The 24,286-nt window shown below is 47.6% G+C and overlaps 1 protein-coding gene across 2 annotated transcripts in view; it reads right to left on the reverse strand.

Annotated features, from left to right (window-relative positions):
* Positions 1 to 23,898, reverse strand: part of GALNT14 (polypeptide N-acetylgalactosaminyltransferase 14) — a 205,808-nt gene extending 181,910 nt beyond the window's left edge. For both annotated transcript variants that reach the window (XM_032881832.1, XM_032881833.1), the window contains exon 1: positions 23,486 to 23,898. In XM_032881832.1, the coding sequence (XP_032737723.1) occupies positions 23,486 to 23,614 (129 nt within the window). In that variant the 5' untranslated portion in view covers positions 23,615 to 23,898. The remainder of the gene's footprint in view (positions 1 to 23,485) is intronic.
* Between the last annotated feature and the right edge of the window lie 388 nt (positions 23,899 to 24,286).

The raw sequence follows: 24,286 nt of genomic DNA on the forward strand, positions 1-24,286 counted from the left end.
CTTAGAGATGCACGCACACAGGACCCAGCCCCTCTGTCCTACAGCAGCGCGGACAGATTGTCACGGACATGACGCAGTACATTCATTAAACATCTCTCCAGCTTATTTGCGTGCAGTGTGTCTCAATAATGTGTTATGAGGTGTGTTTGTAATTGGCTACTGCTGATAGTGGTCCTTGAAGGGGAAATGGAGTGTGTCTAAATGCAGACAAAGCTACTTAGCGCGCCAGGACAAGATGAGATGCTCCTTGCGAGGTCCAAATGGGTTACTCAGGGCTTCTTCCACCCATAGCTTGGGAGAGAGAAAGAGGAATAATCTGTCTCAATTTTCTCAGCTCCAGAAACAATATTTATAAAATAGAAGGTGATTTCAGAGCTCATTTATTTTCCTGGTTCACAGTCCCCACTCTCTGCTGACATCATTTCTAACCAATTTTATTTCCAACAATTGCAGGAACAGCCTCAATTCTACTTGAAATCGTTAAAAACAAATCCATTCTTTCCTTGTCTTTGAGTCCCATCTTTCAAAAAAAAAAAAAAAGGTTTAATTTCTGTATTGCCTTTCTCTGCAACAATATTCCAGGTTTCTGAACACCTAGACGAGATCCTTGTTTCTCCCCTTCTTACTTCTTAAATGCTTGTATTCCCTATAAATGAGAGCAGCACACAGATTCTCCCATTTCTAGGCACTCCACTCACTGGCTCGTCAAGCCAAAGGTTGTCCCACTCGTCGTGATTCTGGGGGACAGATCTCTCAAACACGAGGCATCTTGGAGATGGAACAGGCCAGGGATTTTAAAAGTCACAAAAGAACCCTGTTTTTTTCATCCAGAAGGCAATCTTTAATAAGCAAAATCATGGTGTAACAGGAGATGCCAAGCATGTGCTGGCTTCCATGAAAACTGTGGACGAATGCTGGCACGGGACAGTTGGAGATGGCTCCTTGGACTGCCAGGGGAGGGAGCCACAGCCCCTGGGCTAGGTGTTGACCGTCTCTTGCTGTGTCCTTCTCTTGACCTCCCAGTGGACCTCCCACAGGGAAGAAAGCATGCTATGTTCTTGCGGTGGGGGGCAGGCTAGCTCTGGCAATCACCCCATTTTTTCCTAAGTGCTCAGAAAACCATCTGTTCTCAAATTCCGAGGAATTAATGTCAAGCTGATTGGTCTTTTTCTCTGAGTGGGAAAAACTGAATCGGTGAGCCTTGTAGCAACTTCCACCAGTGCTGGATTCAGGCAGAAAAATCTTCTTAGTATGATTTTCAAAAATATGACTCAACTGGACTCAGGGGGATTAAGGAAAAAGTGGGAGCCTGGACCAGAACGCCACATCCTTGACCAACTGAGAGGGGTGTACCCCAGTTGTAAGACAGGTAGCCAAACTACCCCTCACTCTTAGGGTGTATTCACCAGCAGAGCCTGAGCATTTTAAACAGCAAGGACTCCAGAGCCTCAAAGACCACAAACCAAGGCAAGGTAGAGAACACAACGCTGCCTCTCACTTCAGCTCTGAAACTCCAGGGAACCTTTTGGATTGCGGTCGAGGAAAGGCCACGGCTGAGCAGCCCAACATGCAGACCCAGGAAGCCCACATGAGCAAGTTCCGAGGACACCAGGACAACACCTCCCAGGAAGGCTACCCTGCTAGAGGCCACAAGACTCCAGGGCAAAGGGCCTGCTTGTACTTTTATTCCCACAACGCAGGTTCAGCGCTCGTTACACGGCAGATATTCTCTAAACAGGGGTCAAATTCAATTTGTTCACTGAATCCACAGCAGGAAAGCCAAAGGCAGGAGGAAGGGGGGTCAGGGAGGACTGTCTGCTTGTTCCCCAGACGGATGTGTCTGGGACGTCTTTTGTGTGAACCCCATGTGTGGCTTTCATCCAGGACTTCAAACTACAACCCATCAAATAGCAAGTAAACCATAACAAAATACCACAGGCTGCACAAAGCTCAGCCCTGAGCCCGGCCCCCGGAGAATCCCGGCTGTGTCCCTATGAGCATGAGTGCACCCCGAGCACCCTTCACCTTTCCACGTGAAGCAAGAGGATACGGGTCAACAGGGACTCGCTTACAGTCTTGCTCCAAATGGAGGTCCCCACCTGGTTACAGTCACTTTTTCTAGGCAAGCTGAGTTTCCATTTGATCCTTTCCCCCTCCCCCTCCCCTTTACCCCTATCCTCCCCCTCCTCCTTCTCCTCCTCCATCTATTTTGCTTCTTTCTTCTAGCTTATTTCTCTTTCAATGTGTTAAACAGTCCCCCAGAAGCACCATTAGCAACAGGCCAGTGCCACAGATGGTAGCTGCCTCCAGCTGGGGGGCTGGGTGCCTCCTCTCCCTAGAGCTCTGTGTATTTGCTTCTTTCTCCTTCTTTGTATCCCTTCCTGTTCCACAGGGGACCTGAGCTCCCATTTCAGTCTCAAATTCCCTGAGAGACCACCCTTTAGAGAAGGCCAGTGGTCACACTCTGCCCAACCAGCAGAAGTGTTCCCTGAAATGCTCCTGCTGGGAGAACGAGCAGGACAGCAAACACACCACCCTTGCTTTCTTACTCTGAGCACTGCTTGAACAAATCCTGAACCAAAACCTATGCTCTTTTTTTTTTCTCCTTTTAAAGATTGTATTTATTTATTTGTTTGAGTGTGAGAGCTAGCACAAGCCGGGGGAGGGGAGAGGGAGAGGGGGAAGCAGACTCCCCACTGAGCAGGGAGCCCAACACAGGGCTGGATCCCAGGACCCCAAGATCAGGACCTGAGCTGAAGTCAGATGCTTAACTGACTGAGCCACCCAGGCACCGCCAAACCTATGCTTTTCAACAACACTGTCCCATCTGAGTTAGGCCCCCTGATCACTCACAAAGGCATGCCATAGCGTTTACTGACACATGACCTTGAATAAGTCACTCCCTTCTTAGTCATGTAAAGTGTGAAAAGCCTGCCTCACAGAGTGTCAGGTGGAGATCAAATGAGATTGGACAGCCCAGGGAACACTATTCTACAAGAGTTATTTAATACATTTTGAAAAGGGTGAGGATCTCCTGAATTCTTCATGAGCTAATCTTTGGAATATGCCCCAGTCTTCAAAGAAAAATGGCCAACATTCATGACCTATTAATGACCATTCCAGTTCTCTTCACTTGAAGGGACATCTGATAAGAACTTGCCCTCCTGATTTCCCAGCAATCCAGGGTCCATGCGGCACTCTATCCTCTCTAGGGAACAAGATCTAATACTATGCTCATCGGCCCACAACACCATGGAGTTTGTCCCTGATTTTACTTCAAATCTTCTCATTCTTGCCATCCCCAGGTTCTTCACTTTGATGCCCATGTTACACCAAATCCTCCTTTCTCTGGTTACAGAATCTCATCCTCATATCCTTCTGGAACTCTTACTTTGTGATGAATGAAGCCTAGAAGTTCCCAACTGGCCCCATAAGGAAGCCACTTAAGTCCAGATGAGTGAGGCCTATCCAGTAGTGTTACTCTATGCAGCGGCGACAGAATCACAGCAACATTTCCCAGTGAAAACCAAAGCAAAACCCCTCTCCCAGAATGTGGCAGGATACGAAAGTTGATGCAAAGACTCTGCCTCCTACCAGAACTTAATTACGTTCAAAGAAACCTAAATCTTAGAACAGAACTTGCACAGACGTTTCTGAAAATTCACAACTGAAAATTCAGAAATTGAGGAAGCCATTTGGGAAAACAGAGTCTTGAATGTGTGCCTGCTAACATCCGGAGTTGTCATCTCTCTCAATTCCAGTCCAACTGCAGGGTGCTCTCGTGAGCCTGGCAGGCCCAGAGGCCAGCACGCAGGGGTAGTGGGGAGTCTGTGAGAGTCACCTGTGAGTGGGGAGCAAGGGTCCTGCAGAGCTGGATGGAGAAAGCTGAGGCAGGACATTATAGACAGCAAAGACAGCATAGAGAACAAGAGCACAGAGGTGCAGAGCAAGGGCAGAGCCCCCAAATCCTATGGACAGCTCAGCCAAGAGTGAGATGGAGCCCGGGGGAGGAAGGCAGCTCTCCCTGCCATGAGCACTCTGGAGAGGGCCTTCCATCTCCCTGGCCCAGACGTAGGGCTGGAAGCTGAACAGGCCCACCAACTCCTCTCTAGCCTAGAGCAAGAGCGAATCAGCAGGTTCCTTCTGTTGTCTCAGGGAAATGACAGCAACCAAATGGAAGCACCCTAAAGTACAGAAGTCAAGATGACAAGACCATCACCACTCCCTGCTGCTCCTATCTGAAGACAGCCAGACAGCTGGTCCTAAGCCTCATCCAATAGACAAAGGGAGAGAGCGACCCACAGAGGGGACCAGAAGCCAGAAGGGAGAAGGAGCGAAACATTTAGAAAGGGGAAGGTGCTGCTGAAACAGAGCTGCTGGAGGGGCCAAAGAACAAAAATAACAGCACTTCCTGACGTTCATTCACAACACACACATCCAGATAGACTCCCTGGAACCAAAAATATGATCTTCATTCTAAAAAGTTCATCAGATGAGTTGACAAAAGGGATCGTTGCTGTAGAGACCTGAATCAGTGTCCTGGAAGATCAAATGGGAAAAAATATCACAACAAGAGCAGAACCACAAAGACCTTAAAATCAGGAGCAAAAAGACTTCAGGAGAACAGATCCACCCCCAAAGACCTAATCTGTGGATAACAGTAAAAGAAAAATGAACAGAAAAAGAATAGACAAGAATTAAATTAATAAAAGTAGAGATTTTCCCTTGAAGGAAGACCCAAGTCTACAAATGGTACCGAGCTCGTAAGAGTCATGGAAAAGGACATGTCCCAAGGTGTGTTCCTAAGTTCCAAGGAGAAGCAGAAAATCTCCCCAGGCCCCAATCAGAAAGAAGAGGTAACTTACAAAGGAAAAATAATCAGGCTTCAAGTGTACCTGCCATTTGCAAAACCAGAATCAGAAAGACAGTGGAAAACCATCCACAGACTGGCAGGTAGCCAAGCCAGATGTTACTCACCTGTTCAAGCTGCAGAATGTTCATGGGTATGCAAGGCAATCACAGAAAAGATAAGCTACACACGCCATCTGAGGAAAATGCTCAGGTTAAAAAAAAAAATGAATTCAAACAGAAATCTCAAGACAGGCAAGATTAAGAGAACACAGTGGTGAACCTTATGAGTTGTTATGTTTAAAGAGTAATAAAGTGCTTGGAACGTGTAATGTAAGTCACAAATAAGAGTACTTGAAAAAGAGGCATTATGCAAAGAAAACCTGACATTTAGTTCTAGAGGTGTTAAATTATCTCAGCAAAGCCTGGAAATTAGGGTGGTAGACGATGAAGGGAGTAAAAGCCTTCTGAAGTTCCACCTGCTTTCAGCAGAAGCAAGCCTAAGGAAGTAAAAATTGTCACACGAGGCTCAACTCCTCAGGTTGATAATGAGTGGGTGAGGAAAACGTCTTAGCAGGGAAAACCCGCTGATACCTTGTTTTCATAGAAATAGGTATTTCAGTGCCCTGAAAAGGAAGGTAACAGTCAGTGTTGATGGCACAATAAGATGTCCCAATGGAAAAAGGACAGAGGAATTGAAATGGCCAATGACCACTGGCTAAACTAGTGAAAATGTTATAAAGGAGAAAGATAAAAATAAATAGTAAATTTTCAATATATCGATTAGTCCATGAATTATGATATGTAGAATATTCCTATTAAAATACAAACATTACCATATTGGACTGAAAATAAAAATAGGCATGCAAGGGGGGTGCTTGAGTGGCTCAGTTGGTTAAGCATCTGCCTTCCGCTCAGGTCATGATCTCATGGGATCGAGTAGGATCGAGTCCTGCATTGTGGGTTCCCTGTTCAGCAAGGAGTCCACTTCTCCCTCTGCTTTTCCCCCTGCTTGTGTTTCTCTCTCTCTCTTAAATAAATAAATAAAATCTTAAAAAAAAAATAGGTTCGTAAGGTAGTCAAGGGGTACCACTGGAGAAGTCATCAGGGCCAGATCATTAGAGCTGAGTTTCATGTGGCCATTAAAGAACAGATAACATCCAAATTATTTAACTATCCCCACATATTTAAAAAAAATCTTCCTAATTCATTGTATGGAAGCAGTATAGTCTTAAATACACATTCTGATAGAGTACCAAAAAATAAATCAATCTAATTCATGAATGCAAATGTTAAAATTCCAAATAAACACCAACAAATAAAATCCAGCAACATAAAAAATAAAATAAACCATGACTGTATAGAGTTTATTCCAGGAATGCAAAGATGGTTTAAATAAGGAAATCAAAATAATTCACTACATCAAAAAAAAGTTATATAATTCAATCAAAATATGGAAAAATTAAAAAATTATTTCTAATTTTTAAAAAATGAGGTAAAACAGGAAAAGGAAATTACTAAAATACAATAAAGAGTATCTCAGAAAAGTGGATAGTAAATAGTGAAATATTAGAGCCATTTGCATCAAAATCAAGAAAAAGTCCTGTATTAGCAAGATGTGGCATTTTGAATGTTCTCATTAATCCAAAACAAGGTAATGAAATAACCAAGAGATATTCCAAAAGAGAGATACACTTAATCCATTTTGATAATGATATGATTTTATACCTAAGAAACCCAATGGATTATTCAAGTAACCACTGGATTTAATTTAAAAATTCCAGTAAAAGTAGGAAATTGGCATAGTAAGAGATATATAGGTCAACAGAACAGAATGGATTTCCCAGAACTAAAACTCAATATTTATGGGAAATAAATATATGACAAAAGTAGTGTGTCAGTCACTGGAGGAAATAATATTTTCTTTAATTACTGCTATTGACACAAATGAATACCCATTTAGAAGAAAACAGAGTTGAATCCCTACCTCAAACTAGACATAAACATTAATTCCAGATAGACTTAAGATTTAAAAATATTTTAAGTCATGTAGAAGAGGAAATTTAGGATGTTCTATATACAACCTAGACATCAGGAAGATCTTTTTAATGAGACAGAATGGTCATTAGCTATTATTAAAAAGACATATTTAACTATATGAAAACAAGCAAAAAAAAGTATATGGCAATATATACCAGGAACAAAATCAACAATGTAACAAATGATTAGAAAAAAAAAATCTGTAATACATATGACCTACAAAAATCTGTCTACCACATACAAAGAGCTCTTGTAACTAACAAGAAAAGGCTAAACAGCTCAGGGGAAAATGGGCAGAGGATATGAACAGATCCATCACAGAAGTGCAGATCTTTAGGAGAATAAACATCCGAGAGCATATGCAACTTCCCTGGTGGTCAGAGGAATGTAACATTAAAATAGGATCCCATTTCCCACCCTTTCAAATGGCAAAGGGAAAAGAAGAACATTTATGTTAAAGAGGATGCTGGGAAAAGAGAACTCTCACTTTGCTGGTGGAAAAGTGCATGATTACACCACTTCTAAAAGCAATCTTAATATGTGCCCATTAACATAAAAATCAGATTCCCTTTGACTCAGAATTCATCAAAATCCATCACATAGAAACAAAAGCCCCAACATGGAAGAATGTGTGTGCACAGATATTTACTGCAACACTGTGTTTGGTGACAAAGCTAAGAGACAAAATAGATACCCACCAAAGGGAAAAAAGGGAATGAAATAAAGCACATCCATACCACAGAATATTAGGCAGTCATTAAAAACAAGCTGGCTGACCTGAGGATGTCTAGGCTATGTGATTAAATGCTGAGTAAAATGCAAAGAGGTACACAGTAGGATCAATTTCTTCTCTCCTTTGTAATAACGACCATAACAGATCTGTAAAGGCTTATCTGTTTCTGTACCGATGACAGGTGCACAGAGAAAGATACTGAAGTTTACATATCCAGGTTACTACATTGTTATGTAAAAGTGGGGAGATGTGGGAGTGGAGGGAACTATGGAGCACATAAGCCAAAATCAATCAATCCAATAATTAGTTAATTAGCAGCAATGAGAAATACAGCCTAGACAATATCCCATTTAGGTAAATCACCCCTTTTGATGTTCTAAGTTTTTTCTTTTTCCTCCATATACATCTTGTGTTAAACAAAATAAGGTCCTACTATGGACACAATTTTGAATCTTACCTTTTTTTTTTTTTTAACGTGGTACATCATGAACCTATTTGTGTGTCCACTGAATTAGGTTCTTTCCTAATCTACCTTCCCAAGAGGGTGATATGGAGAGAGGCACAGTGGATAAGCCACATATCACAGTTAATGCAAAAATGCCATCAACCTTGGGCTACCTGGTATATACAAGAAGGAGGGAAGCTTTAGATCCTGATTGTGATCCATCCTTCCAGGAACCAGCCAGGATGTCATCATTCCTCCATGCCTCCAACTAATGTGCACCGACTCAAGTATCCAGGACTCAGGACCCCAAGCATACCCTTCAGAGGACATGACTGTTGGCCACAGCCCTGCCAAGCCTTCACTCAAGGGAATGTAGACAGGTGAGATAGATTTTTCCAGGGAGCATTTGTTTAAGAGCAGCCACATGAATTAAAGATGAAAACAGGTGGTCAGGAAAAATCAGAATGGACGTTGGTGAATGGAAAACATACACAGTCACTCTCATTCAGGCCAAAAGTGTAAAAGACCAGAAACATCAAGTTCAAATTTCAAGGAATTGCTACTTTAAAAGCAATGAGGATACTCTGAGCAGTTAAAACTCTCAAACCCAAAATATTTACTGAACCAAGTCCCCAGTGGGTAGGGTATAATATTCCCAACTGGGGATAGCTGTTTACCTTCAGACATAATGTGCATCTTAGAGCAGAAATAAGCAAATGACTTTATTTTCAATCTCTTCCACACCTGGTTTCCACTGACCTCTGGTCACTCTTGTTGGGAGTCCCAGCACCTCAGAAGACCTCCCTTGCCCCTGCCACCCACACAGTCTCCCTCTCTCTAAATTCCTGTAGGAGTTACCTCTTTTTCTACAGGAAGACAGTCTGTCTACTACTGTCCTAGATGCCATGCGTTGTCCCATCAACTGTATCATAATATATCGCAGGTGTGGTGAGATAATGTATTGGGATATTCATTGTATTTCTTCTCCACTTTCTCCCACCCCAGCCCTACCCTAACCCCCCATCTCAGCGCATAACCAGGGCTTGATGCTCCCTTGCTTCTGGGGAGGTGGTGTGTAAAAGCCAATGTCTTGAATGAATAAGTAACCCAGGGTGTAATGGAAAAAGGGAATTCCTCCAACTTGGAAAGACAATTGAGGCAGCCAGTCCTCAGAGTTGAGAGGGGGCGGGTGCTCAGAGGGTCACAAGATCCAAGAAGAATGGCTCGCTGCTGCCCCTAAGGAGGCAGGACCCTGAGTGTGGGGGCCTCTGGCATCACACGGAACCCACCAGTCCGGGAACAGCAAAACAATGAAGGCTTGCTTGGTCAATGATGTTCCTGCTATGACCACAATGCCTGGAAGATTCAAGGCTCCTATCCTGTTTCAAGGCACGGAGGAAACCTCCTGGCTCTTTGTGCAGCTAAAAGTAGCAGAAGAATCCCCAGGAGGCGGGGGAGGATAGGAGTTTAGTCCTGAATGATCCAATCCGGTGGAATTCACAATAAATAGGGAAATAATGGCACCGACTCTAGACCTCAGTTTGTCCCACACAAGCTTTCTGGAAGAGTTAGTTGACCTCTAACCCAGCGTTTCTCAAACTTTAATTGTACAGAAACCACGTGGGGGCTGTGCCTCGATGCAGGTGTAAAATCAGTAGGGGTGGCCTGAGATTTGGATTTCTAACCAACTTTCAGGGGAATCAACGTCCCTTCCCAGAAGTCATACTTGGAGAAACAAAGGTCTGGGGCAGGGATTAGCAAACGTTTCCTCTCAAGGGCCCCTTACAATGTTGGCTTTGTAACCCATCCAGCCTCCCTCACTGCTCAGCTCTGCCACTACAGCACGAAGCCCACCACATAAAGGAGCCAGCATGACTGTGTTCCCATAAAACTTTATTTATGGACACTGGAATTTGAATCTCATATGGCTTTCATGTGTCACAAAATATTATTTTTCTTCCAAGTTTTTTTCCAACCATTAAAAAATATTTTTTAAAAAAGCCATTCTTAGTTCCCAGGCCATCCATAAACAACAGGAAGAAGGGACTGGCTGTGGTCCATGTCTTGGGTGCCCCAAAAGTATAGAAACCCAACAGTCATGCCTGACAAATTCAATCAAACTGGGTTGCTCTGTCACCCTATTTTCTATCCTGAAGTTGGTTTTCCTTTCCTGTCCTCCTGAAACTAGTGTTATGCTTTCCTTTTTTTTTAAGATTTTATTTATTTATTTGACAGAGAGAGAGAGCGAGACAGACAACACAAGCAAGGGGCGTGGGAGAGGGAGAAGCAGGGAGCCTGATGCGGGGCTCAATTCCAGTACCCTGGGATCATGACCCCAGCCAAAAGCAAAGGCTTAACCAAATGAGCCACCTAGATGCTCCTATGCTTTTCAAACAGCAAACACTTTGGGGATGAGTAGATCCAAGCAAATGTATTTCTTCAAAAATCACTGAAATGACTTTCAAAGACCATCCCCTAAATGCTGCTGCTTCTAATAAGAGGCCTTGTAGAATAACAGCTTTTCAGGATGAGACTGACCTTCAACTAGAGTTTTCTAGAAGAGGGACATGATCAAGGGAAGAAAGTCAACCTTGCAAAGACAACTAGTAAATTCAAAGACAATCTTCTCAAACCTTTATTCCGTGAAGTCGAATAAGGTTTCTCTCTCCCCTTGGCCTCACATTCCACTTTGACTCAAAAGAGAGAAAAGACTCCTGTTCATCTTGCAGTCCCTTTCACTGTGAAAAAGCCATCTTAGAGACACAGTTGTATCCTTCCCATAATACACAACACGATATAAAATCCAGGAGGGAGACAGTTCTAGAAAGGCGGCCAGGAGCCAGAAGATAGCCACAGCTCCATACTCCACGACTGCCCCAAATCTGCCCTGGGCAAGGAGGGCAGCACCCAGCTGGGACACCACCTGCAGTGGACTTCACACACACCCCATAGGGGCTTGCAGGATGAACTGACGAGTGTGACCCAGGGACAGGATCATTTGCTCACTCTGTCACTCCACACTGGTGAGGCACTCAAAAGGGGAAACTCCTTCAAGGAGCTCACTTCCCCCCCATGTGAACCATCCTGATGGTGCCCCAGCATGGGCTCCAGAATCACCCAGACCTGTCTCAGCTCTGCCACTTACCAGCTCTACTAATTTTGGCAAGTTATTGGAACTTGAACCTCAAGGTCTTCATCGGTAAAATAAGGCTAATCAGCATCATCCAGAGAACATTTGAACAACCTGTATGGTAAAGACACCGTGTAATCAGAAGGGCGCCAGCCTTCAACACCCAGCGTGACTGTGCCGATGAGCCTGCCCACCTCCTGGGATGGTTTTAAGAATGAATGACTTAACTCAGATAAGCACCTAGCATTTCTCCCAACAGGCAGTCATGCACCCCTCCCCCACAGAAAACTCTCCTTCCTGCAAAGACTCCTGGCACATAATGGTGGTCTTGAACCAAATCCATCTCTACAATTTCACGCAAGACAATCGAGAGTCACTTGCACCACTTACCGAGGTCACGGCCAGAGCTGCCCCTTGGCTCTTGCCAGAGTGGGCCTCTCTCTCCAGGTAACCCAGGAAGCTTCCGAGGGCCCTTTCCAATGGTTCTACCCTTGAAACTCATAGCCACCCAAGATGGGAAGACAGCTGGAGTCTCACACTGCTGGGCACACACCATCAACCTACTTGTAGAAAGATGGCCAACTCAGTGGGGGGCGGGGGTTGCTGGCAACTGAAACACCCAAGTGTCTGTCCCATCCACCTCGAGCCCAGGACAAAAAGGACCAAATCTTAAAATGCCACCAAAAAAGCAACTGGGTCATTTCTTTGGCAATGAACTCCAGCACTGATCTCACAGGGAAAACTCTACAATTCCTTACCCTTTACAATAATGCTGTGCCTGGTGGGAAAGACCTGGATGCTTTTTCTCTGGAAGGATCTAACACATTTCAGGGCCTGATGTGTGGCACTGACTACACATACCAGCTTTCTCGATCCCGCTCCTTGAGACTGGAAGAAAACAAGAAGATGACCAGATTATAGCTCAATGAACAAATATGCTTAGTATGGCTGGGGAAAACTGGAAGTCTTGGCCCCAAAAGAGAAGAAAGGCAATTGCACATTATAAAAAGGAATATGCACTTGCAGTAGAAAATATCGTAAATGTGGCTTATTTATGGTATTAATAGCAGATGTTTGTTTTTGGTGCTAATAATCTAATTAGCAGTCAATCCAGTGCATCTTTTATCATCAGCTGATCCGTAATTACTGCTCCGTGCTGAGTATTTTCCCCGGCACATGATAGCTTTCAACTCCTTAGCACAAACAACGGAATAATTGGTGCTATTATGCGGGATGAGGGACTCCTCCTCTCCGAGAGATGATGGGAGCGGCTAGCCATCTATGGCGGCCCGTGCGTTTTCCCATCTGTGGATCGATTCTCACTGCCCCCTCTCCGATCAGTCCTGAAGCACGCCTCTGTGCTCACAAGAACGTGATACTTGCAGACTTCCTTTTTTCAAGTTCAACCCTGGGACCAGAAACATTCCCAGTCATCCACAGGAGCGAGGTGCTCATAAACGCTGTCAAACAGTGCTGAAAGCGCAATATATTTCTCTTTGAAAATGTTGTAAAGTTTCCTCCTTGAATATTGTTATAAAATGACTTGTCCTAGAAGAGCTGGCTTCCGACATAAAACCACTGCATCCAATAGCTTCTGGTCGAAACAAGATGTGTCTCATTCCCAGAAGCACTATAGATTCAGTATGGGACAGTGACACCAGCCAACGTCCTACTCACAGTTCCCACTGTCCTGAAAGCCTTCCAGCCACACCAACCCTCCTGGACTCCTCCCCATCTTCCTATGATCCAGTGATGAAGGGATTAACACTCAGCACATACTTTGGTTTTTCTTCTTTAAGGAATATAAAACTATATTATTGACCCCTGTGGACCAGTATTTACAATAGAGTAAACAATACAGAGTTGGATGACATTCTGACTACAAAGTTATTGTTCTTCCTGGTTCCTGCTGAACCAGTAATTCAAATTACTGAGGAAATGGAACCTACATGTTGGGAATGAGTTGGTGTCAAGAAAAACTTTGGTTGGCTGGACCACACTAGCTGTTAAACATCTCCCTGATTATAAAAGGGAATGAGATTTGGGAAACCAGAAAGACATACCAAGACCTTTCTCCAGAGACGGTCCCATCTGGGAAATAGGAACCAAGAGCTACCAAAAGAATAAAAACCACTATGCTCTGACCCCAGAGAAGGTGCTAAAATCTGAGTCAGAAACCACACATGCAGTCCAGATTTTTTTTTTTTAACTTTTCCCTGAAGCGGAATCCACACAGAAAAGGGCACATGTTGGATGGATTTTCACAAAGTAAACACACCTGAGTAACCAGTACCCAGATCAAGAAACTGAATAGAACCAGTTCTCCCCAAATGTCCCCTGCCTTTTTTTTTAAAGATCTTATTTATTTATTTACTTATTTGAGAGAGAAAAAGAGAGAGAGAGAACATGAGTGGGGTGGAAGGAGGCAGAGTGAGGAAAGAGACTCCCCCCGCACCAGCAGGGAGCCCAACTCGGGGCTCAATCATGACCTTGAGATCATGACCTGAGCTGAAGGCAGATGCTTCATTGACTGCCCCACCCAGGTGTCCCTCCCCTGCCTCCTTCCTGTCACCGACTCCAACCAAAGGTCCCTGTGAAACTGACTTCTAACATCACAGATGAGTTTTGCCTGTTTCCATACTGAATATAAACAGAATCCCAGTGTCAAGTCTGGCCTGCCCCAACCTGTTTTAGCACATCCTGCAAACTAAGAAAGTAGTTTACATGTACAAATATTTGAAAATACATAATCCTAAAAGGAGAATACTTCATGAGATGCGAAAGAGTTATGGGATTCAAATTTCAGTGTCCATAAATAAAGTTTTGGGGGACACAGCCACACCCATTTGTTTACATACTGTTGCTCTACAAGAGCACTGTTGAGTAGATACAGCAGAAGCTGTATAACCTAAAAAACCAAAAATACTATCTGGCCCTTTCCAGAAAAAGCCCGCCAACTCCTACTCAGGTGCGTGACATTCACTGAAATACGAATGTGCTTCTCTTGGGCTCACAGCTAGGAGTGACACTCAAGGGTAGAGGTGTGTACATATGCTAGGCTTTCGCAGACGCTACCAAGAAGCTTTCCAAAAATATTCCTCGGTTTTAAGGGAAAAGCTAAAACCTGCAGCAGAAACCGTAATGTCAGTTTTAAAAGAGGCAGGGAGAATTACAGCAAGTCATCTTATCCAGAATTGAGCAAATATGCTTAGAAAATCATGGGGACCTACAAGTGGAGAGGGAAAATATCAGGCACGAGGTTTCCATTTATCTCCTTCTTACTCCATGCATGCGCTTTAAAAATACAGTTCCCTTTAACGTTGCCGCGCTCAGCGGAAATTGACAGGAGTGGAAAAGTTGTGTTTCTGCTTGGGATCTTGGAGCAGACACTGACTTTGTCATTCAGGCCACATAAGAAAAGCACCACCAGGAGCCCTCCGATAGTTCATCAGAATTACAGACAAAATATCCAGGAAGACATTAGCAGCTCCTGATTTTATGCCTTCGGCCCCTGAACCACGCACACAGGGCAGCAACTGTAACTCACACCGGTCCTCTCAAGCAGCCACAAAGCAGCTGAGCCCCGTGCTGGGTCGAGCCAGCAACCCAATTACAGGGCAGAAGTAAGCAGTCATCAAGGGTCCTCACAGCCCAAGAGCACAACACAGGCAGAGCGCCCTCTGTCGTCCACAAAGAGGCTCAGGTGACTCGTCCCGTCTCCTGAAGACCCTTCCCTAGAGTCATCCCCCACACGCCTGCCTTGCATCTCCAACAGGACCTATGAGTTTCTGTCAAATGACATTTTTCCTCTTAGAGGGGAATTGCTTCTGATTGCTTAAGGACTACATTCATCACGAAAGGGATTCAGAGCACCGGTGTCTGTCTTAATTGCACAGTCCTGTTGACTTGTGACTGACGGCAGAGCCTCATTTCCTGCTGTCAACCGCCCCCCACCCCCGCCAACCCAGAAGGGACCCTGCTGGCGAGCGTGGGCTCACCCGCACAAGGACAGAGCTACTCAGGCCCAGCATCTTCCCACATCCTGTGGAACAGTTCTGTAGAGCCTATGGGCAAGTTACACTTGGCCCATCCTGGAAGAAAACCCAAAGTCCTCTTGGCCCTCCAGTGGCCCTCCTGAGATGCGCTCCTTGGTGCGCCTAAAATCCACTTCTCTGTTCCCTCCTGCATGCAGAAAAGCAATGATGGTGTTTGAGAGGTCGGGAGTCATTTCTTAGCAAGAGCATTAACTTCTCGTCCACAAGAAAACATACATACAATATACACATATATAAAATAGGTTTCATTTCCCCCGGAGCAGGGAGCTAACCAGAAGTTGAGCATGGCCATAATAGAGAGAGCGAGCGCAAGCTTTCGTATCCAAAGAGTGAGTTCAAGGCCGCTTACTAGTTGGGGGGTGCTTGCCAGAGCCTCCTGCCCACTTCCGAAAGGGAGAGTAATAATAACTCCACCCCATGGGGCGGCAGGAAACATCAAATGAGGCATCTGTGAATGTGAACACTGTGTAAACCACAAAACATCACAGGACGTGGTATGGGAAAGAAGCTCCCACTCAGCTAACGTCCTGTTCCTGATTCACCGTTAATTAATCAAAGCTTTGAGCCCGTTCCTCTGCCAATGAAGACCCCAGCCCCACCGTAAGAATGCCAGTCACTCAGCCCCCAGCTGGCAGCCATCAATTGGCTATCTATTAGCAGCCAATTATCTAGGCAGCTTAATTGATCTGTGCACCATGTGCCCTGATCTCCCCGAGATCCCGGAAAACAATGAGCCTGATCTACAGGCACCAGCTAATTCTTCCGGGGCCATCAAGGAATACGGCGTCCTCGATGCCTGCATGTCGCAGCTGCGAGCGATGGGCGCATAAATATTGATTGGACCAGTCTCTCTGTGGCTCGGGGTGGCGGGGGGGAGGTTAGGGAAGTAATGAATGACTACCTTGTTCTCCGAGGAACAAGAGAAGCTACATAAATCTCCAGTCCTGACCACAGGGAAGAAAATCCTAATTTCTAAACCTTAGTGAGACAAGGGAAAGAGACGGCGAGCCTCCTTCGGAGAGATGCTCTCGAGACAGGGTGGTCCTACCCGGTCTGTAGATGCTTCCCTCTCTCTCCTGGGCCAGAATGAGATGCAAATTGGCTTTGAACAGCCGGGATCATTAGGAAGGAGGCAGCTGGGTGGCTGTTCTCTTCATCTGGGAATTCAAACTCAATGGCAGGAACATGTGAGTGTGCCACTCTCCCCTGCATTTTCTTGAAAGATCTCTGTAGTGCTTACAGTTAAGAAGACAAGTGACATGAGGAGAATTTAATTATTTTTTTAAGTGCCTAATCTTGTCTCTGGGAGTGGTATGGGGAAGAGACGTGCTACTCGGAAGCTGCAGTGTCCAGGAGGCAGCGGGGTCAGTGGGCTCCCCGGTTCCCTCGGGGAAGGGCTGGTGCCCCTCTCAGGGCATCCAAGCGGAATGGTCCAGGGTGGCCCAGGGCAAGGCAGCCACTTCCCTCCTTCATGAAGAACCGCTATTTCAACCAGAGCGGCAGGGACGCAGGCTGCTCCTGACCTTGGCTAGAGCCTTGCAAGGGAAGTCCCAGGCTCCTGTCCCTCTAGACTTCTTCCTGGGGCTCCCAGCCAAGTGTCCCGGGGCTCTGTGCTCTGGACCCCACCAGCTCTTCAGGAGATGTAAATAAAAGGAGGGAGAACATGGTGCAGGGAAGACAGCAGGAGGACGGAGGACCCCCTGCTCACACCACAGAGACCTCTTCCTCTCTCCCCCTCTCTCGGCTTCCTCGCGTTCATTAGGTCCTATGATGGCAGCTGCTGCTACCAAACGCAAAGGCTGCGCCCTAGAAGGTCATGTCAGGCCATTTATTCTGAAATACCAAAATACCAGAGCCAGCAGATTTCCAGAGCTTCTGCAGAATTCCCCAGGGCACCCGAGTACGCGCGTGTGTTCTCGCATATCCCAAAGGGGTTCTTTCTTAATCAGCTCAACATCTGAGGACTCGGAGACTGATTTATTTTTTTGGTTAATCTAGCGTTTCTGGTAAAATAATTAAAAGATAAGTAATAGACACGGAGTATCTGTGGCATAATTATTTATAGCCATGAGGTCTCACTTTGGAGTTATTCACAAGTCACCCAAATCGACAGAGACTGCTGGTGGAGCAAGTGGCAGACGGGCCCCGGGCCATAGCACGCCACCCCCATTTCACAGCTGGGGAGACTGGGCCCGGGAGAAAGGACCTGAGTTACCCCTGGCGCCTACTGACAGGCTGCCACACATAAAAGAAAAGCCAGAAGGTGAAACCGCACATGATTACAGGACGGGAGCTCCCAGGAGAGGATGGGGACTCTGTCTCCCGACTCCAGCGAGCCATGCGTGTCTCTGAGGCTGCTGGGGAGCAGGGAGACCAATCACCCTCTCAGGGTGCTACAGCCCATGGCAAGAGTCAGCAGCCAGCCGGCGCGGGCAGCGTGCACGGCCACGCTCACTTCCCCAGCAGATGGTGGGTCTAGAGTGTTGGTCTCTGGGGCGGAATGTGCAAAGCCATGGCAGGGTTCACAGACTGCCCCAAAGAGAGGAACGGGGAGGGGACAGATCCCCACTCTCTAATTCAGATGCTTTTCCAGAAATGCAGCGGGGACTTGGAGATGCTCTGGAAGAGTGACAGAACCGTACACATCAGACCCTCAACAAGGGCATGGCAACACATTCCTTCCCACATGCCTGGAAATGGCTAAGATTGTTTAGGAAATTTGGGATGGAAAGCTGTGGGAGAGGATGCAGGCAAGGGAGGTAGATGAGACAGCTGTGAAGCAGGCTGTGCAGAAACCCTGGGCCTCGGGCACCAGCACCAGTAGCCTCATTCTGTCCCTGTTTAGTTTACAAATGACCTCTGATGAGTGGAAATTAACACTTTAAAATGATACGAACACATGAGCAACCTGGAAAAAGGGTCGTCTCTAGACAGGCTGGGGAGGCTTGTGACAGGGACATTAATGTCTCTTTTTGGTTTTGCCCCCTTGTCTTCTCTGATTTGAGCTGGCATCATTCTACGCCAAAAGGAACATTTGAGACAGGGATTCCTGGTCTTTGTTTCCAAAGGCATGAGGCCACTCAGGGGAACAGGGTTTAGGGAGACAGCTCCCCAGACTGACTCAAAGAGGGTCCCTCAGAACAGATCCATCCGTCCCTAGGACAGGGTCTCTTGCAGGGTCCTGGGGAGGTTTGGGGGGTGGGGCTGATGGCTGGGAAAGCAAGCTGGGACACAGGTACAACCTGGGCAGGCCAAAAACAGCCCAGGGTGAAGAGATTCTCACCAGCCTAATGGCCTGGATTTGGGGGACTGGGGGAGAGGGCAGGGTTTTAAAAAAAAAAAAGCAGCTTGTTCATATCTACAAAGCAAAGATATGCCATTTTTGGACACCTGACAGTCCAACCTGCTACTTTATTTCCCATCCTCTTATAGCGACCCCTGCTGGACCCCGAAGCAACACTACCCTCCACCTGCTCTAGGAACCTCCACGATGGGGGAAAACAGTCCAGTGCAGGACACAGGCATCCACACACAGGAATGAATGAAAGGATGAACATTCATCTGACAGTGGGCTACTTCTGGTCGTGCCAGAGTCAAAATTCCCTGGACAGAGTCCAACATGCATGCACTGAGTATCCGCAGATTAATAGGGTCGCTCTTTCTAAAATTCATAATTTTTTTTTAAATGGGAGAAATGATCTACTAAATGGGGAATAAAATAACAGTGTCACATACTCCAGGCATTTGTGGTATGCAAATATTACGGAGAGACAAGCCTAATAGTGTTTGCTCTATTTCTAGTAGAGCACAAATACATCTATATGGGCCTGAGGCACTTTATTCAAAGCCTTCACATTTCCAGTACCTTCCTCAAAAAGTACCCTCAGGCCTCAAATTCTTTTGCTTTTACTAAGCCCTAAGCCCCTGGACTAAATTTAGTTTCTTGGAAGTCAGAGACAAATTTGCTGCCTTTTTTTTTTTTAATTCTGTGAGTTATTGTATAATTCTCCAAATGGCAAACAAATGATAGGGAAGAGAAGAAATAAAAACATGTTTCACATATTTTTAGTGGTACAGTATTTATCACTGAAATACAGTTTGAATTAAGACATCCAACTTGTTCTATGATTTTCAATTAGGAATTAGAGCTCTGCAGAATTTGGGGGTGCAGTAAAAGAATCAAATCAACATTAAAAAGTCAAACTTCAAGAAATCTTTACTTGAGCTATTAATAGAACCAGCCCTTCTTGGAACTAAAAAAAAAAAAAAAAAAGAAAGAAAGAAAGAAATCCAATTAATTTCCTTAAACTAGGAGTGCAGCATGCCTTCTCTACATCAGCTGGATTGTGACAAGGCATGGGTTTTATTTTATTATCAGGCCCACTTTAGAGATCCCATCACTAGGTGAATAAGGATGCTTCCCAAAGCTGGGAGGGAAGGCAAGGAAGGGTCTGGGAATAAGAGACTGTCCCAGACCCCAGGGAAGGCAGCTTGCTACCCGGAAGCTACACAGAGGGGACCCGGGCCCAGAAGCCCCGGCCACAGTCTCTGGTCCCTCCACCAATCCCCTGACCTCTCTAAATTGTTTAAAGGAAGGGGGCCCACTGCTCGTGCTTTGGAAAATAAGCTGACACCCTCTCCCACAGTGGGAAGGTGCCCAGGCAAGATGAAAATTTCCTGAAGGTTCCACACACCCAAGGCAAGAGCTCCCCCAGGACTATTTCTTAGGAAAAGCCAGGGTTACTGCACTAGCTCAAAACTGAGTTTTTTCCCTACAATAGACAAATGTCCCATCGGAATCTCTGCTGTTGAGGAAACAATGTCTATCTTGGCAATGATTCCTAAACCAGGGGTGCTCCAACCGTCGGATGCAGCCTCCCAGGGGACCCTCCCCACCACATTGTGTCCAGTCAGAGGATCCTCCTCTGCCCCAGCAGGTCTCCTCCAAGGGCAGAGCCAGACTTCCCTCCAAGGTGGTTCCCCTACAAAGTACACCAACACCCTCTGCCTTCCCCAGAGCTTTCCAAAGGCAAGCATCTAGGGCTGAGCCATGGAAATGCTGGACAGTAGGTTGGGAAGCACATGCTATAAAAACCCCAGCCTCCCCCCAACACCCACAAGTGTAGACCCAGGCAGTCCACACAGCATAGTGAGCACCATGGACTGAGACTTTGAGTGGGCAGTTCCCTAAGGGATCTGGGTTCCATTCTTAGCTCTGATGTGGCCACTTAATAATAACCTTGTTAGCTTGGGCCGATTGTAAAATTTCATCGTCCAGTCTTAACTGCATAAAAGTACTATCCACCCCATGCAGTTGTTGTGGAGAATAAATGAGCTAATATGCATGAACTAGAGTTTGTGAACGTGTGAAGCCCTACACAAATTCTAGCTACTGTTATTTTACATGGGCACGCACGCTCATGCCAGCGTGGTCCTTGAGGAGCTCCAGAAGAAGGAACTCACTCGGCCATATTTACATGGGGCCAGCTAAACTGCAAAAAAAAAAAAAAAAATCTATCAATATACTTCCTATTCTTCTTCTAGCTCCAAATGTTATCCATTAATAGGCGGCTTCCGACTTACATGGAACACTTGTAAAGACAGTGATTCTGGGACCTTCTCCTAGACCCACAGAATCCTAAGCACGGCAATAACCGCCAAAGCTCGTGTGTTCAACGAGCTCTCCAGGGGATTCTGACACGCACTCGGGTCTGGGAACCAACCACACTCCTCTGGGCAAGATGTGCAAATTTCAGAAATAGATCCGTCACGGCAATAAAATCGTTCTGGCGCCAAGGACTCTTTGTCTCTCCATCTCTTTCTCCAGATAAGTGCGCCAGACACAAATACACACAACAAATATATGTGAACATGTGAAGTCAGACAAACAGGTGAAAAACAGGAAGGAGAAATATACTAATAAGGGTGCCTAATAATAAAAAGAATCATCATTTTAGAAGTCTATAGAATTTGTGTTTCTAAAGAACACAGAAAATGGGGGAAAAACAGAAATAAGCAATAAAGACAAAAAGCAAGGGGTCAAAACCAGAAGACCCCCCTCTTCCATTCCTGCACAGCACTGTGCCCAGAATTCCAATATCAGACTACTCCCTCCACCCCACCCACTACTCATTTGTTTGTAATTCTGCCTCAACCAGGAATTTGTGAAGCTTCCCACCTCCCTGGAAGGGGGCAGGGACCCAGTGTCCTTATCCCAGCAACCTTCAAACCTAGCACAGAGCCGGGCACACAGCTGCATTCGATAATTGTGTGTTCAGCGCACACTAGAAGGACAGGCGGGTAAGGATGAAAGACAGAGTGCACAAAGAGGGATAGAGATTTCTTGTCCCAGCTCCCTGGTGTAAACTAAGAATAAGTAAGCTTAAGGTAATGAGGTTCAACGCAAAACAGGAGAGAGTTCATGTCCCTGCAGGCTTCATTAACCGCATCACAAGGAGCAGACCCACCCTGGGGGAAAAAGAAGAAAAGCTCTCCAGATCTACAGGCAGGTCTGAGGTGAGAAAATTGATCCAGTGCTCCAAAGGCTGTTTGAAATCACCAGTCTGATCTCGTCACTCCCCTGCTTGCTACCCCTCCAAGGGCCCCTAGCACCCACAAGGTCCTACTCAATCCGACCCTTATCCACCTGCCCTCAGTCTCATTCATGCCATCAGCCACGTGGTCTATGCTCAAATTATGTCAAACTCACACAACCTGCTGTGTCATTCCTCTGAGCCTGTTGGGTACAGTTAACCTCTACCTGGAATGCCCTCCCTACCTCCTGGCAAACCTACTGTTCAACCTTCTCAACTCAGTTCTGTTACATCCTCCTCCTCCAGGAAGGCCCCAGGCTCCCATGAGGCCCAGAGACATGACCCTGCTGGCCCTCTGCAAACTGGAGGGTCCTGGGCCCTTTCTGAGCAAATTTCCTATGCCCAGAGAGCAAGTTCTGCATCTCTGTACCCATAGCCCCTAACACACTATTTAGCACACAGCACACTACCAATAAACTAGGCATTAGCGAGATCCCAAAACCTACATGCCAGAACACTTATCTAAAAGGGGATCTGAAAGATACAGCTTAATATAGTGGAAAGATTCTGAATATCTGAGGTCTGAGTTCGAATCAGAGTGACTAAGGCAAGGTACAAAGACTGAACTTGCTTCTTAATCTATGAAATTAGGATACCACCCAACTTACACAGTGACTTACGAAGAAGCACCCACAGTGTACCAGACACAGAGTGGGTCCTCTGTACCGAACTTACTGGGGAGACTCCCCTCTCGCTCCCTCCCCCCTTTTATTAGCTTCCTGCTTCAGACCATAACCTCCTCCAAGGGCTTTTTCCCAGTCCCTGGAGGGCTGCTCTGGACCCCGTTTATAAATGATGCCTGCCTGGCCCGGAACCCCCAGGCCTCCTTCTGTGTCCCGTGGCGAGGTCTGTGAAAGAGGAGCAGGAGAAATGGGGGCTCCGAATGACAGGTAAGAGTGAGCCCGAAGGGAGAACCTTCTGCCTGCGCTGGGAGGAACCGGCTAGGCAGGAGTTGGAAAAGCCACTTCGATCCTCATTTCCTCAACTCCCCACCAACACCAAAGCGTCTGCTTTTACAGGCTCCTCAGTGGCGTTCAGGGCACATTCAACTTCCCACGCAGCTGGAGAGCTCGGGGACAATTAGAAAGCCGGGTGGCGACAGGCCGGTGGGCCCCGGCAGCAAGCTTGCGGGAGGCTGCACGCGCTCGCCCGCGATGCACACGCGCGCACCGCGCACCCCGGGCCTCCGGCCTCCCCTGGTCGGGCCTGGCAGCTTCGGGAAGGAAGGAGGTCAGCGCCGCGGCCAGACTTCTCGCGGGCGCCAGCACCCGCCTGCCCTGCCCCCGACCCGACCGCCCGCGACTCGCCGCGGCGTCCACGGACCGCCACCCCTGGGCGGCTGGTCTGCAGCGCCCCCTCCGCCCCGGGACCCCCGCGCGCTGCCCAAGTTCGGCGCCCCTCTCTGTCCGCGAGCGCGCGCCCGCGACCCACACCCACTCCCACGCTCCGCGGGTCCCGCGGTGCCTAGAGCTTCTCAAAATCCAGAAATACCGCCCTGTGGCCGCATTCGGCGCCCCGTTACCTGCTCGCGGCACCCAGACCCTCTCCCCGGCTGCCCGGGAGCCCGCGAGCCCCGCGCGCGGGCTGCGCGCACTCCTGCAAACCAGTGCCCCGCGCCCACCACGCCGCCCAAGCCCGTACCTTGGGGGTCGGCACTTCAGGTCCCGGCGGCACCTCCAACTTCTTCTTGGTTACCCAGAAGAACAGCAGCACGGTGATCCAGAGCACCCCGAAGATCGGCAGCGCCAGGCGGCGAGTCAGACGCCGCATGGTCCGGTTTGCCTCGCCTTCTCCGCGGCGCTACGCCCCTGGGGCACCCCCTGGCGGTCAGGGTCGGAGGGGCAGGAGTCCTCGAGAGCCGCGGCCCCGGGATCCCGGTGCAGGGCCGGCGGGAAGCGGCTAGGCAGGGGCCTCGCCCGCTTCGGAGAAAAGGGAGCAGGGGCAGGGGTCTCGCGGCGCAGAGCGGCAGGGAAGGACCGAAGGGCAGCCAAGCTGGACACCCGCTCCCGCCGGAGAAGCGCAGTGACAGCCGAGATGCTCCCCGAGCCGCCGCCGCAGCCTCGCCCGCTGCCGCCGCCGCGAGGGAAACGGACTGGAGAGGCGGGGAGGGAGGAATCCGAAGCTGTGCCCGGCACCCCGGGAGGAACACAAGGGAGGAGGGAGGAGAGGGAGCGAAGGGAGAGCGTGGGCCCGACAGAGCGACTCCGAGGAAGCCCGGGCGGGAGCGAGCGGGGCTCTGCAAGGGGGCGCTACCGCCGCCCGCCGACCGAGGCGCACCGTGCTGCTCTGGGGCCGCCAGAGCCGAGCCCCGCACGCAGCTCCCGGGCCGGCCTGGGCTGGGGCGGGGCCGGGCAGGAACTGCGCCCCCGCAGCCCCGCCACCCCAGAGGCCAGCTGGGACCTCGGGGCCGACCCGCGCCTGGCAGAGCGGAGCCTGGGAGGA

The sequence above is a fragment of the Lontra canadensis genome, unplaced genomic scaffold, assembly GCF_010015895.1.
Source record: "Lontra canadensis isolate GAN:19392208 unplaced genomic scaffold, GSC_riverotter_1.0 scaffold78, whole genome shotgun sequence".
In the NCBI taxonomy this organism is placed as follows: Eukaryota; Metazoa; Chordata; class Mammalia; order Carnivora; family Mustelidae; genus Lontra; species Lontra canadensis.